General features: G+C 44.2%; 1 protein-coding gene across 2 annotated transcripts in view; it reads left to right on the top strand.

The window, feature by feature from the left end:
• Positions 1 to 11,974: 11,974 nt before the first annotated feature.
• The window catches only part of TRAPPC8 (trafficking protein particle complex subunit 8), a 56,124-nt gene continuing 54,970 nt past the window's right edge, over positions 11,975 to 13,128 (top strand). For both annotated transcript variants that reach the window (XM_082499645.1, XM_082499644.1), the window contains exon 1: positions 11,975 to 12,202. In XM_082499645.1, the coding sequence (XP_082355771.1) occupies positions 12,046 to 12,202 (157 nt within the window). In that variant the 5' untranslated portion in view covers positions 11,975 to 12,045. The remainder of the gene's footprint in view (positions 12,203 to 13,128) is intronic.

Genomic DNA, 13,128 nt, shown 5'->3' with positions numbered 1-13,128 from the left:
TGTGCAAGTCAAAAAGAGGCAGATATTTCCCACTCCCCAAAGGGAGACAGTAGAGCACGCACGTATGTCAGGCAGCAGTGCTGTTGCCTTGAAATGTGAATTTCAATTTCACTAAGTGTCCTTACCTGATGACCCTTCATCTATTTACCTGATTTTAATGAAACTATTATATGAAAGAGTAATCTCTGACAGTGATTTTATTCAGTATAGCTTTCTGAAACCTTAATGTCTTTATCCTTTCTTAGAGTGAGTCATAAAATTAAGTAATTGGGTAAGGTCAACTGAAGCAGACGCATGCTGTCTGGTGACAGCATGTGTTGCCATGAAGCTGTTTTTATAAAATCGTGGTGTAATCTCTAACTTCTGCTTGTACACTGAGGAACTACAGAGTTCCCCCAGGAAAAACTCTTGTGAATTCAGCTAAAAAGATAAGCCATATAAGCACAGATATTTTAAGAGAAGGTTCAAAATCTTTTCGTTAATTTATGAAATTAATTAGCTTTCATGATTGTTTCACAGAAATTTCTTTACCTGAAATTTATTTTTTGTTATCAACATAGGATAAATAATCTATTTAAACCCAAATAACTTTAAAAACTTCCTATGGTATTTTTTTGATTCATAGAATCATAGAATGGTTTAGGTTGGAAAGGACCTTGAAGATCATCAAGTTCCAACCCCCCTGCCATAGGCAGGGACACCTCCCACTAGACCAGGTTGCTCAAGGCCACATCCAGCCTGGCCCTGAACACCTCCAGCGATGGGTCCTCAACAACCTCTCTGGGCAACCTCTTCCAGTGCCTTACCACCCTCAAAGTGAAAAACTTCTTCCTAATGTTTAATCTAAACCTGCCCTCTCCCAGTTTAAAGCCATTCCCTCTTGTCCTATCACTACATGCCCCAGTAAAAAGTCCTTCCCCAGATCTCTTGTAGGCCCCCTTTAGGTACTGGAAGGCCGCAGTAAGATCTCCCCGGAGCCTTCTCTTCTCCAGGACGAACAGCCCCAACTCTTCCAGCCTCTCCTCATAGGAGAGGTGCTCCAGCCCTCGGATCATTCTTGTGGCTCTCCTCTGGACATGCTCCAGCAGGTCCATGTCCTTCTTATGTTGGGGACCCCAGAGCTGGATGCAGTACTCCAGGTGGGGTCTCACGTGAGTGGAGAAGAGGGGCAGAGTCACCTCCTTTGACCTGCTGGCCACACTTCTGATGCAGCCCAGGATACGGCTGGCCTTCTGGGCTGCAATGGCACATTGCTGGCTCATGTTGAGCTTCTCGTCAGTCAGCACCCCCAGGTCCTTCTCCTCAGGGCTGCTCTCCAGCCATTCCCCGCTGAGCCTGTATTTGTGCTTGGGATTGCCCCGACCCAGATGTAGGACCTTGCACTTGGCCTTGTTGAACTGCATGAGGTTGGCTTGGGCCCACCTCTGCAGCCTGTCCAGGTCCCTCTGGATGGCATCCCTCCCCTCCAGCATGTCTACCTCGCCAAACAGCCTGGTATCATCGGCAAACTTGCTGAGGGTGCACTTGACCCCACTGTCCATGTTGCTGACAAAGATGTTGAACAGTACAGGCCCCGGTACCGACCCCTGAGGAACGCCACTCATCACTGCTCTCCACTTGGACATCGAGCCATTGACCACAACTCTCTGAGTGCAACCGTCCAGCCAGTTCTTTATCCACCAAGTGGTCCATTTGTCAAATCCACATCTCTTCAATTTAGAGACCAAGATATCGTGTGGGATGGTGTCAAACGCTTTGCACAAGTCCAAGTAGATGCCATCAGTTGGTCTTCCCTTGTCCTCTGCTGCTGTAACCCCTTCGTAGAAGGCCACCAAATTTGTCAGGCATGACTTGCCCTTGGTGAAGCCATGCTGGCTGTCACCAATCACCTCCTTGTTTTCTATGTGCCTTAGCAGAGTTTCCAGGAGGATCTGGTCCATGATCTTGCCAGGCGCAGAGGTGAGACTGACTGGCCTGTATTTCCCCGGGTCTTCCTTGTTTACCTTTTTGAAAATAGGGGTTATGTTTCCCCTTTTCCAGTCGGCAGGAACCTTGCCAGACCACCACAACTTCTCAAATATGATGGCTAGTGGCTTAGCGACCTCAGTTCCTCATATCCACCTCCAGCTATCCACCCTACCTTGCAGCTGTGGCTTCCACACAGATTCACCCACCTTCCTACCTCAGCCACAAGGGCCTGCCTGCCTGCTTATCCTTCACTATTGCTCTGTCCTCTTCATATAACTGAGTTTTGGGTCCAATGCTTTTTCCTTGCAGTATTGCCCTTCCAGGTCCAAATCTGTACACCGGTGTATTTTTTTCCCCCAGTGTTTCTTTGCAAGCTAGCAACTCATGTCTTCTGGCTTAGTTTCCTAGACTTCTCTCTTGCTTTTTCATGTATTATTGCCTGGCCAGTAGCACTCACTGCTTTCCTGAACAATTTGAAGTAGAAATTATTTGTAAGGAGTAAATTGTTTGGGTTTTTTTTTGTTTGCTTGTTTGGTTAGTTTGTTTTTTTTTTTTCTTCATGTGAGAATGCATGCTTGACTGAATGTTCAATCTTCTGTGTACCTACACCACATTTTTCCCTGAATAAAATTCCCCAGGAAGGGGACCGACAGGCCTGAGTCAGTGGCTAGCTGAGGTGGGCTTTTGGAAAGTGAACTAGAGAGAAAAGAGGCCCCAGGGGCAGCATGAGCAGGAGCGAAAGGGGAAGTGAGCTATCACAAAGCCTTTAAATTATTTAAGAAGTCTGTAACCACACAGACCACACTCAGATTAGAGGCACTACACCTCTTTGCCAGTCTCAGCTGAAGAGTATATGGCCACTTTGATGGAAGTTTACATTGGAATTCGGAAAAATTTCTTCACCAAAAGGGTTATCAAACATTGGAACAGGCTGCGCAGGGAAGTGGTGGAATCGTCATCTTTGGAGGTATTTAAAAGACAGTTAGACATGGTGCTTAGGGACATGGTTTAGTGGTGGTTTTTGGCAATGTTAGGTTGATGGTTCGACTTGATGATCTTAAAGGTCCCTCCCAACCTAGACGATTCTATGATTCTAAGTATAGTAGGTCTAGATTTAACAGGTAATTTCTGTTCCTCAAAAAAAGACCTCATTAATTATTTTCACCTTAAACTGGAACAGAAGTTGAAATTTTGAAATCTCCCACCAACTGGCATTTTGGGGGGAGAAAAAAACTTTGTCTGAAGTCAGCTGGAATGTTTCATTTTAAAAAAACTTCTGTTTTGACTTGGCAATGTCATGCTTTTGGTGTGTAAATTATGCTGTAATGTGAAATACCTTCCTGAATTAAATGGAATTACTAAATGTAAAAATTTAAGCAGGCTGCTTGGAAGTGGTTGGAAAGTTTGGACTTTACCTTGCCCTGGACGGTACAGGACACAAGACGTGGAAGAAACGGAGATTATATCCTGTGGTCATGGCTTTCCAATTTGGGAGCCAGCACTGTCAGACTCAATCTAACACACTCCTTTTTGGCTTGTGTACTGGACTCCTGTTAGCAGCTTGAGTGCAGTAGCTGTGCCCATGGAAAACACTTTCTAATTCAGTTACATCTAAACCTATTCCTTCATACAAACCCAAAGTGCAGTGAGCGAGAGTGCTTCTCATCCAAACCAAAATAGTGCCAAGGTAGTATCCTGCGTATTGCCTCTGCAGGTCCAGTTCATGCCGTCTAAAAAACATTTCATCAACTTCAGGGTGGTTTTGCAGATGGCTGAGGTCACTCACAGCCCAGGCTTCCTTTGAAAGGGCTGGTCGCATCTCCCGCTCAGAGCCATGGCCCCTTTCTCCTGTTTGTACAGCTTTGGCCAAGTGGTAAGGTGGACTACTTCTTAAAAATAGGGTTAATTTTCAGTTGTGTTAGTTCATTGCTCCAGGTGATTACATGCCCACTTGAGAAATGCTTATGGAGGTACAAAGTAGTAACACAAAGTGGAGAGCAATTGGGGAGGGTGGAACTGCTTTTTTTTTTTGTCAGTAAGTGAGGCTTAAGTTGGCTTCAATTACTTATGAAACTATTCTGTAAGTAGACATCCACAAGATGGCTCCTGAGATAAATAGAAACACCCAGTAGTTATTTTTATTGCTGATTTTATTCAGCAGTTACTAGGATTGGAAGAATTATTAAACCGAGTAACACAGATTTTACACGCTATTTGGACTGTTTAATCTTTCCCGAAACTCTTCAAACACAGAATAAAAGGAACATGTAACTTGAATAAACATTTTTCAAGACAATTTTTGATTGTGCCATTAGGAAAGAAATATCTCTTGAGTAGTGTTTCTCTTTTGCATTTCTTCTGGTCTTCAATTTTTTTGGCCAATCGTCTAAATTTACAGTCACGGAGAGTCTAAACAGAGTACTTTCTAGGAATACTGCAAATTCTATTCATTAGGACCTGAATAACAAAATGTTGGTTTGGAAATATTACTTCTCACACCTTTTTGCATACAATAAAGCCAGTTTTAAACATTTCTTTCTATCCAATCAGCCTGTGGTGTAATAGATGAATTGCATCTACTTGACTATTGTTAAATTCCAGCAAGCTTGAGATAGCCTTTCTGTGGCTATTTAGTTGTTTCTAATGCATTGAAATACCTTTTGCAGTGAATATCTGCACTGTTGATTCAAAGACTGAATTTCTTTAAAAGACGCAGAAAAGTTTATTTAGTCTTTTTGCTTTGTTTGGTCTCTTAAATGTGGTAAAAGATATCTGTTTGTGGAAAGACAGAGTCAATTCTCAACATACAAAAGACGGGAAATCTCAGATTGATTTTATCCTCTGGAGTAATATCTGGTGAACAATGGAACACACTGATGTTATCATCCCAAGCCGTTTTATTATTATTGTATGACTTTGCACTGCATAGCGCTTTATTTATGTAACCGAAAACCTAGGAAAAAAACCTGTTTGTGAGCCAGGAAAATATTGATTGCTAAGTGAGAATCTGCTGTTTGGCTCATTTTCATCTTCTCCTTCTGTCTCGAGGAGTAATTATTTGAATATATTGAAAAGCAGAAGAGAAAACCCAGCGCAGTACAACAATAATGTGCCACCATTCCCTTTTAAGAAAAAAGATGAGAAAAAATTAGGATTAAGGTGTCTTTGCAAGTTCCTCTGCATTAACACATTGCCGTTTGACTGAAAATATTAAAATGCAACGGAATAGCTAAAAACTGTAAAGTCAGTATTTCAGATCTCTTAACAACTCAGCTTGCACAGGTAACGTGAAAATTTGTAGCTTCTCTGTGGACATCAGTAACAAAAATCTATATGCTAGAAATATTGCATCTGGTCTTAAACCACAATCAAAACTGACTACACTAAAATTAACTTGAGGACATGATAGCTTCTCAGTCCCCCCCTGTTATTGTCCATGCCAGGAGGCAACAGCATTGCCGTCAGCAGCTATGGTGGCCCGGGGTGGTGTGGGGCACTGGTCCAGCTGGCCACCGTGGTGTTCAGAGGCATCTCCGTGCCTCGGCATGAGCCCCAGCTCCCGCCCCGGCACCGTGCTGGTGATCGAGTGTGCTCACAAATCGCCTTGCAACAACTTATAGGAAGGTCTGTTTTCATAAATGGCATGGTACAGTCTTATTTACTGTAAATTTTTGCAAACTAAACTAAAAAGGTAGCATCAGGTCAGGATTTATTTAGTGTTTTGCTATATAGCAGGGTATAAAAAAGAGAGCTTTATGTTAGACAGAAAATACTGTTTGTTTTCATGGAATAGCAAGGGAAAGCATTTTTTCTTTAATTTCAGAGGATTTTCATGTGAATTTATCTCAGGTGAACAGATGTAGTATGTTCATGATTACATCATGAAAAGCTCTGAAATCACAAATCCGCTTGACAATGCATTTTCACTTCCCCAGCTGTCTCCACTTTTAAATTCTTTAATTCTTGCCCCAATGACTTATATTTTTTTCTTTAGATTGCTTAAGTTTAACATCACTGACAGCTAAGCTCAGAGAAATCATAGTGGAATCTAAGGAATGAAACAGGTTTTAATTCTTACTTTCACTTATTTGTCTATGCTTCTGTGTATGTATACTGTAACCACAGCTTGCTTCGCATCCGCATGGCACATACCTACTTGCTTTTGACTGCCTACAAGTCTAAGCTGTGTACTACCCATGTACTAAGCCATATCCTTCAGTATATATGTTGATATGGGGCCACATTACGTGTAGGGCTTTTGCATGTGACTAAGAGCCATGGGTACACTCAAGAGTGCAAAAATGAAAAATTATTTGGGAAAATTAGTTCAAACGGTGCCTACACGTTAAGAATCAGTTCATTAGTCAGTCCTTGGTTAATTTAGTGACTCAGTTTCATCAAATGAGGGCAACATGCCCAGGAATTCCTCTGACAATGGGACCCCAGAATCTGGAAGATTTACCAACTACAATTTAAAGAAACATAGAGCAAGGGTGGCTGATTTAAGGTAGATGTCTCTGAGATCACTAGGAAAAGAGAAGGAAAAGTGTGAGACAGTGTGTGAGAGTGTCCTGGTTTCAGCTGGGAAAGAGTTAATTTTCTTTCTAGTAATTGCTGTGGAAGGAATGTCAGTAATACCTATTGGTTTTAGTTGTTTCAAAGTGATGTTTACAATATTCAAGGCCTTTTCTGCTCCTCATATCACCCCGCCAGTGGGAAGACTGAGAAGTCACAAGAAGCTGGGAGGGGACACAGCTGGGACAGCTGACCCCAACTGACCAAAGGGATATTCCATACCATACCATATCATTATCAGCATATGAAGCCGGGGGAAGAAGAAGGAAGCGGGGGTCATTCGGAGTGATGGTGTTTGTTTTCCCAAGTAACCGTTATGTGTGATGGAGCCCTGCATTCCTGGGGATGGCTGAACACCTGCGTGCCCATGGGAAGCAGTGAACGAATTCCTTGTTTTGCTTTGCTTGTGTGTGCGACCTTTGTTCTACCTATTAAACCGTCTTTTATCTCAACCCACAAGTTTTCTCACTTTTACTCTTCCAATTCTCTTCCCCATCTCAACGGAGGAAAGAGAGCAGCTGTGCAGTCCTAGTTGTGGGCTAAACCGTGACAAAGTGAGTGAACGAGCTTCACTTTTTCTTACGAGGAAAGTGAGAAGAATGATACCTGTTCCTAAATTTTGTAGTGATTGGAGCCAAGGTTCCAGGTGCTGAGTTTGGATCCACTTGCTTTCCTTCCTTTCTTCTTTTCTTCTACTTCTCTCTCTCTTGTGTTATGCGCAGGGCCCATATTTGTATGAAAAAATTACATTGATTCTTATGGAGTCTTTTTAGGTTTACATCTGTTAATAAAAGAGGTTCATAACTTAAAAGCCTTGGGGCAACACTGGCAAAGAATAAAAAATTGCTGTTAATCCTGGGCTGAGTCAGGGGAGTGGTAGATGGCTGCTTCTATGGGGAACAAAAGAGAGGTTCTAGAGAACTATAACCTTGGAAATCCCACCCAGAGCAGGATCAGTCAAGGGCGCCCAGCTTTTTCTGTCTCTCTCTAGGTACAGGGAGTTGTTCACAGGACTAGCTGTATTATCATGCCTGGAAGGAGAACTGCATCACCACTCATCCCCATCCCATGTCCATCAAAGGCATTGGGATCCCAAAGCTGCCTGGGAGAGTGTCCAATTGATTCAGAAGAGCTAGAGATTAACCATCTGCATCTTTATGATGCACCCTGAAGCATGGCAGGGCAAACCTTACCGTTTCACCCTTGCAGCTGCAGATCTGACTTTCTGCTTCAGCCAGCGTGTCTGTGAGTCAGAGGTGCGTTACAGCCACCATGGGCTTGGTACATACAGGCATGGTACATACTTGAGGCCCGTGGCACAGTTCTTACTGCCTGGGTGTGTAAAATCTTCCTTCAGAACTGTTTTTTTCCTTGTCTTTTAGGAAAACGTGAGTTGATTCAGCATAGGATGAGTTGTTCTTTCTTCTGTCCGCACACGGTGTTTTTTGTTTGTCTTGTGAGGCACAGACAGGCATTTCAAGAGCTTTTCCTGGTATGTGGAAGGCAATGAATCTCAGAGGGCTACTTGTGTATGGCAGACTGCAGGGACCACAGCCTCAGACACTGCAGCCTCACGCTGGCAGCAAATTCATCTTCCATACCAGTGACGCTGGTGCAGAACAGCTAACACAGAGGATCACATTGTGCAGGAGGCTTGTGAAGGCCATACGCAAATCCAAAAGCTGAGAAATCAGGTTCCTGGATTAACCTTGAGGAGTTACCACGTGACAGATAACTGGCTGTAAATCTACGCTGGCACCTAACTTGCAATTATTTGTTTGTGTATCAGTGTGGTTTATTAAAAAAAAAACAACAACCAAATCCTTCCCCCAATAATATGTAGCTTCTTGGATGATTTTACCTAAATCTTAAAATCTCACTTCAAGTTATGCTCGGGTGAATTGTTGTGCAAAACATCATTTCCGTAACTCTGCAGAAGCTTGAACTAAGCAAAAACCCAAATGTGCCCTTGGAAGTTTGCAGGGAGCTGGGAGTCTGTTATGTAAACTTTCAAGGGTATAGTTTAGCCTGTAACTAACTTACAGGGAAACAGACATGTTCCATATTTCAATAACTGCAACTGAAAGCACTGGATTCAACTTGAGTTTGCAGCATTTGCAATTCTATACTCTTTTTCCCCTATCATAAACCTACACAATAATACAAATATTATTTTATTAACAGGTGAAAAAACCCTTTCAAATAACCTTCCTCAGCAGCAGAAAGCTCCCGCTCTCTGACTCGGTTATCTGCACAAAGCAATCACAGAACATCTAAGTTCAGGGACCTTCCAGCCCGAGGGAGTGAGAAAGCACTGCTGGCAGCAGCAAGGAAGCAGCAGAGGGGTACAGGATAAGCACTTTCAAGTCCAAATTTTACAGTCACGTTCTGTTTTTTTTTTTTTTTTTTTTTTTTTTTTTCTACAATTGAAACAGTGGACATATTTTTCTGTCTCAGTGATGTTTTTGTTCTGGTCTATTCAAGACACTTTCTTAGTATTTGTTCTCTTTTCCTATTCCCTCTAAATAGGCCCCTCCCACCCCATACTACACAATCTCACTTCTGTTCACCTGCTGTTTCCTTTCACCCATCTCTTCCTCTGTAAAACCTAGTATTTTCTGTTAAATAATTCAGATGGCTAAAGCACGGATTCATGACTTCATATTATCCCTTAGTGCTTCTGTCCACTATCTGTCCTATCTATCTGTACACTGTCAGACTCTGAAAGCAAAATTTTGTGCGTACATTGCCAGGCTTGGTAATCATACAAGTAATTGGTGATGACATATTATATTCCTTCTAATGTGCCTTCTGCTTTGTAAATAAAGATAATGTTATTTGAATCCTCTTTGACGACGCTATTTTTAGCAACGGATCTGGGATACAACATCCTGAGCTACTGTGTTCATTGAAGATGGGGTTGTTTATCCCTCCTTAGTAGGGCTGGCAAGTCTGAGGCTGCATCAAAGGTTCTCCGTCACGGGAAAACACTACACAGCCTATGAGATGGCAGAGCTGTGTGAAACTAGCGTGACAGGGCCAGTCCTTTCAACAGTGTCATACAGGGAGAGAGAACTGTCATGAGAGAGAGAAATTCGAAGGACCAAATTCCTAATACTGGCTAAAAAGAAAATGTGTACAACATTTTCATACAGAGAATAAATTTTGAGCACTCAAATGTAGGTTTAGAATGCAGAGCTGCTCTAATTTAAAAAAAACCCTAACAACCAACAAGCAATGCAATTACAATAAAAATGAACAATTTCTTACTCTGTGATGGCTAATAGCCACACAAAATTTGAATCTCTGCCATAAATTTGAATCTAAAATTAAATCTCTGCCAGAAAGACATAATGCTGGTCAGAATTTTAAAATAATCTTTAATGTCAAGTCACATGTGAACAGGATCAGGACTTCTGATCCACTTCAATGTACCAGATGTAATTCATGTACTATTCTGAAGTAATGGATTACGAGGAATGGGGGAGAAGCACTGTTCTCCTAAAGTGCCCATGTGGAGCTCATACGCTGAAGTATCTGTGAAAACATTATTTTGGAATAGCTCTGGGGAATTTCCAAACGTGGATAAGCCATAAATATTTGCAGAATGTTGGCCTTCAACTTGTTCTAAAAATCTGTCAAAGCCAAAATATTTTTTTCTGCAATATTTAGTAGCTTTTGGATAACATTCCCAGGACTTAATCCTGAAAAACAGTGAGTTGTATGGCCTATTAGTTTTTTTCTTATTGCCTACATTGAATTAATAACTAATTTTTCATTCACAGAGGAAGTTGCTGACCCAATTGATGTAGACAAAGGAATTAACACTAATTTACAAATTACTTTATTTGTTAGGGAAGACAATTAGATATTACTTTTTCGAGTTTTACTTGGTTTTCAATTAGGATGTATTAATTCTGTAATATAAACTACAAAAATAACCTCATCTTCCTTTTGCCTTTTTTTAAAGGTTTTTATACATGAAGATTTACCATGGAAATTAGTTGCCCATATAATGTACTTCCAGCAGTGGACGAAATAATAAAGCTTGGCTTCTTATGCCTTTGTAAATCATGCATCTGAAAAATAATGTGATCTCCCATTGAATCTCAATGACAGTAAGATCTCTGCCTCTGACATTTGCATTTAGAAAGGAGTGATCTCATGTTTTAAGTCTTCCCTCAGAATAAGCTCTCTCTCCTGTACTTACCCTGGCTCACTTCAGTAATTCGTAAAGAACTTGCTGCTTCTGACAGGCCTGCCAAATACTCAGAAATTGGCTAATGATTTCCAAGCCTTATGGTTGAATTCATGCTCGATTATAATCTTGTTAAGCTTTCATTTCCACAGACATAAGAGATTTTTTGTGATGTTTATAAGCCCTGTCCTGAGGACTGTCCCTGACAGTGTGTTCATACCCAACCCTGATACAGTACTCAGTATTTGTAAAGAACTTATCAGAATTACTCATTCTTGTCACTGATCATCACTGTTGTATTCCATCCATGACATTTACTTAATCAGGTTACAAATGTGAAAGTGGGACTTTGTATAATACCACGTGTTAACGGGCCAATTTTGAAAATGAAGTTATCATGCATGATTTTCATTTCATGCATACCATTGAGAAGTGACGTCCGCCAGAGAAACCCCAAACAACTCTTTACTTTTTAACCACTGTGGCTATTTTTTTTTTAATAAAACCTCCAGAACTGAGTTTTTTGGGGGTTAATAGCTCTGCAAACCCTCGGCTGATCCACCCCGAGCGCACCTCGTTCAATAAGCAGTGCCTCCGCCGGACGAAAAGCCGGCCCCGGCTGCCCAGCCCCGGCGGAAGGAGAGGGGTGTGTGGAGGCGGGGGGAGGTATGGGGTGTGAGGCGAGCGGCCTGCTCGTCGGGGCGGCTGGTACCCCCGGGCGCTGGGCCCCGAGCCACGGCACGGGCAGTGGGCAGCGCAGCGACTGGGACCCGAGGCCCAACGCCAGCCCTCGGCCTGCCGCGAACCAACTTCCCGGCATCGGCGCGACCGCCGGGCCGGCAACCCGCCGCTGCCTCAGCCAGGCGAAGGCCGCTGGCGGCGGTTGGTGGCGGCTCCCCGCGCCCACCCCCTCGGAACGCAGTAACGGCCCGCGGGTAGGGGGAGGGGAGGAGAAGAACAACGACGACGAATGGACCACACAGACCCACCCCCGTCCGGCCACCGTCGCCTCCGCCTTCTCGGCCGCTTCCGCCCGTGCGCGCCCCGGCCCCGCCCCTTTCAGCCAATCACATGAGCGAGCGCGGGGGCCGCCGGGAGCGGGCGCTCCCCGAGGGGGTCGGCTGAGGCGCAACATGGCGGCGCGAGCCGGTTGCTGAGCCGTCGGTGGCCGCGGCGTCGGGGCAGGCGGCCGGAGCGGGAGCCGCGGGTGGGCGGACGGGGCGAGGCAGGAGGAAGCCGGCGGGGCCGGGCGGAGAAGAGCGAAGGAAGGTGGCGGGGCCGGCTCGGGCCCCCGGGCGGCGGCGATGGCCCAGTGCGTGCAGTCGGTGCAGGAGTTCATCCAGGACTCGTTCGTGCCCTTGGTGGCCGCGCTGTGCAGCGAGGAGGCGGAGAGGCTCACCCGCAAGAACAGCCTGAGCTTCGCCGAGCTGGTGAAACCCTTCTGCCGCCTCACCTCGGAAGGTCGGTGCCAGGAACCGAGCGGGGGACAAGGCTTGTTTACACGGGGCGGGGGAGGCGGCGGCGCCGCTCCCTTCCTCCCGGAGGTGGGGGCGGGCAGGGAACCCGCCCGGCCACTGCCGGAGCGGAGACGAGACCCGCTTTCCCCGGGCCGTGGCGGCGGCCGCTCGCTCGGTCTGGTGTTAACCCGGAGCTGTGACAAGCTTTGCGGAGACACCCGTTTGCCGGGGTTGTCCCAGGTGGCTGTTAAGTCTGTTTAATTTTCTTCGATCTGCCCTCCTCTGTGGAACTTTGGAAGTTAGGCTTCTGGAGACATCACAGAGTGCAGGGCTGAAGAGAAAGGTGTCTGTAAATCTGCCTTTTCCAAGCGGATTTTTTTGTTTTGTAAAACGACTTTGCTGTTATCTGGCTAATACCTGTCCCTGGTTCTTGCTGCCGATCTGCTTGGATTTCATGCCTTTTGGTAAGGCTGTTAGGAAAGTACCCAGTCGTTGAAAGTATGGTCGGTCTTTCAGAAACAGTAATTGTAATTTCAGCTGCAAGTGTTTGCTTTGTGTTACCTGTAGCTTTATCATCTGTAGATTTTTGTTGATTCTGTGAGTAAGGCCTGTGCAAAGAGAAGGTGGGATCGAGCTTGTTATGTGGCATAGGTGAAATGACCATGTAAAGTACCAGCAAAACTGGAAACTGACCACTTACAGTAAAACAAGCCTATTGTTAATACTCAACTTTAAATCAATTATTTTCTTAAATTAAAAAAAAAAAATCCAGGTAGTAACTTAAACTAAGCTATGCTTTTCAAGACACTTCTTGCACAACAGGACTGCTTATCTGAATAGCAATGAAGTGACATTTGTCAGATTTGGTGCCTGACAGACACAGCTCAGACTTCAGTCTCTTCATGTCATGTGTTGAGGAAACAGTGCAAG

This window comes from Vanellus vanellus, assembly GCF_965231255.1.
Source record: "Vanellus vanellus genome assembly, chromosome: 2".
In the NCBI taxonomy this organism is placed as follows: Eukaryota; Metazoa; Chordata; class Aves; order Charadriiformes; family Charadriidae; genus Vanellus; species Vanellus vanellus.
Note: the sequence above shows the minus strand (reverse complement) of the source record. Positions and strands in the feature narration are given on the sequence as shown.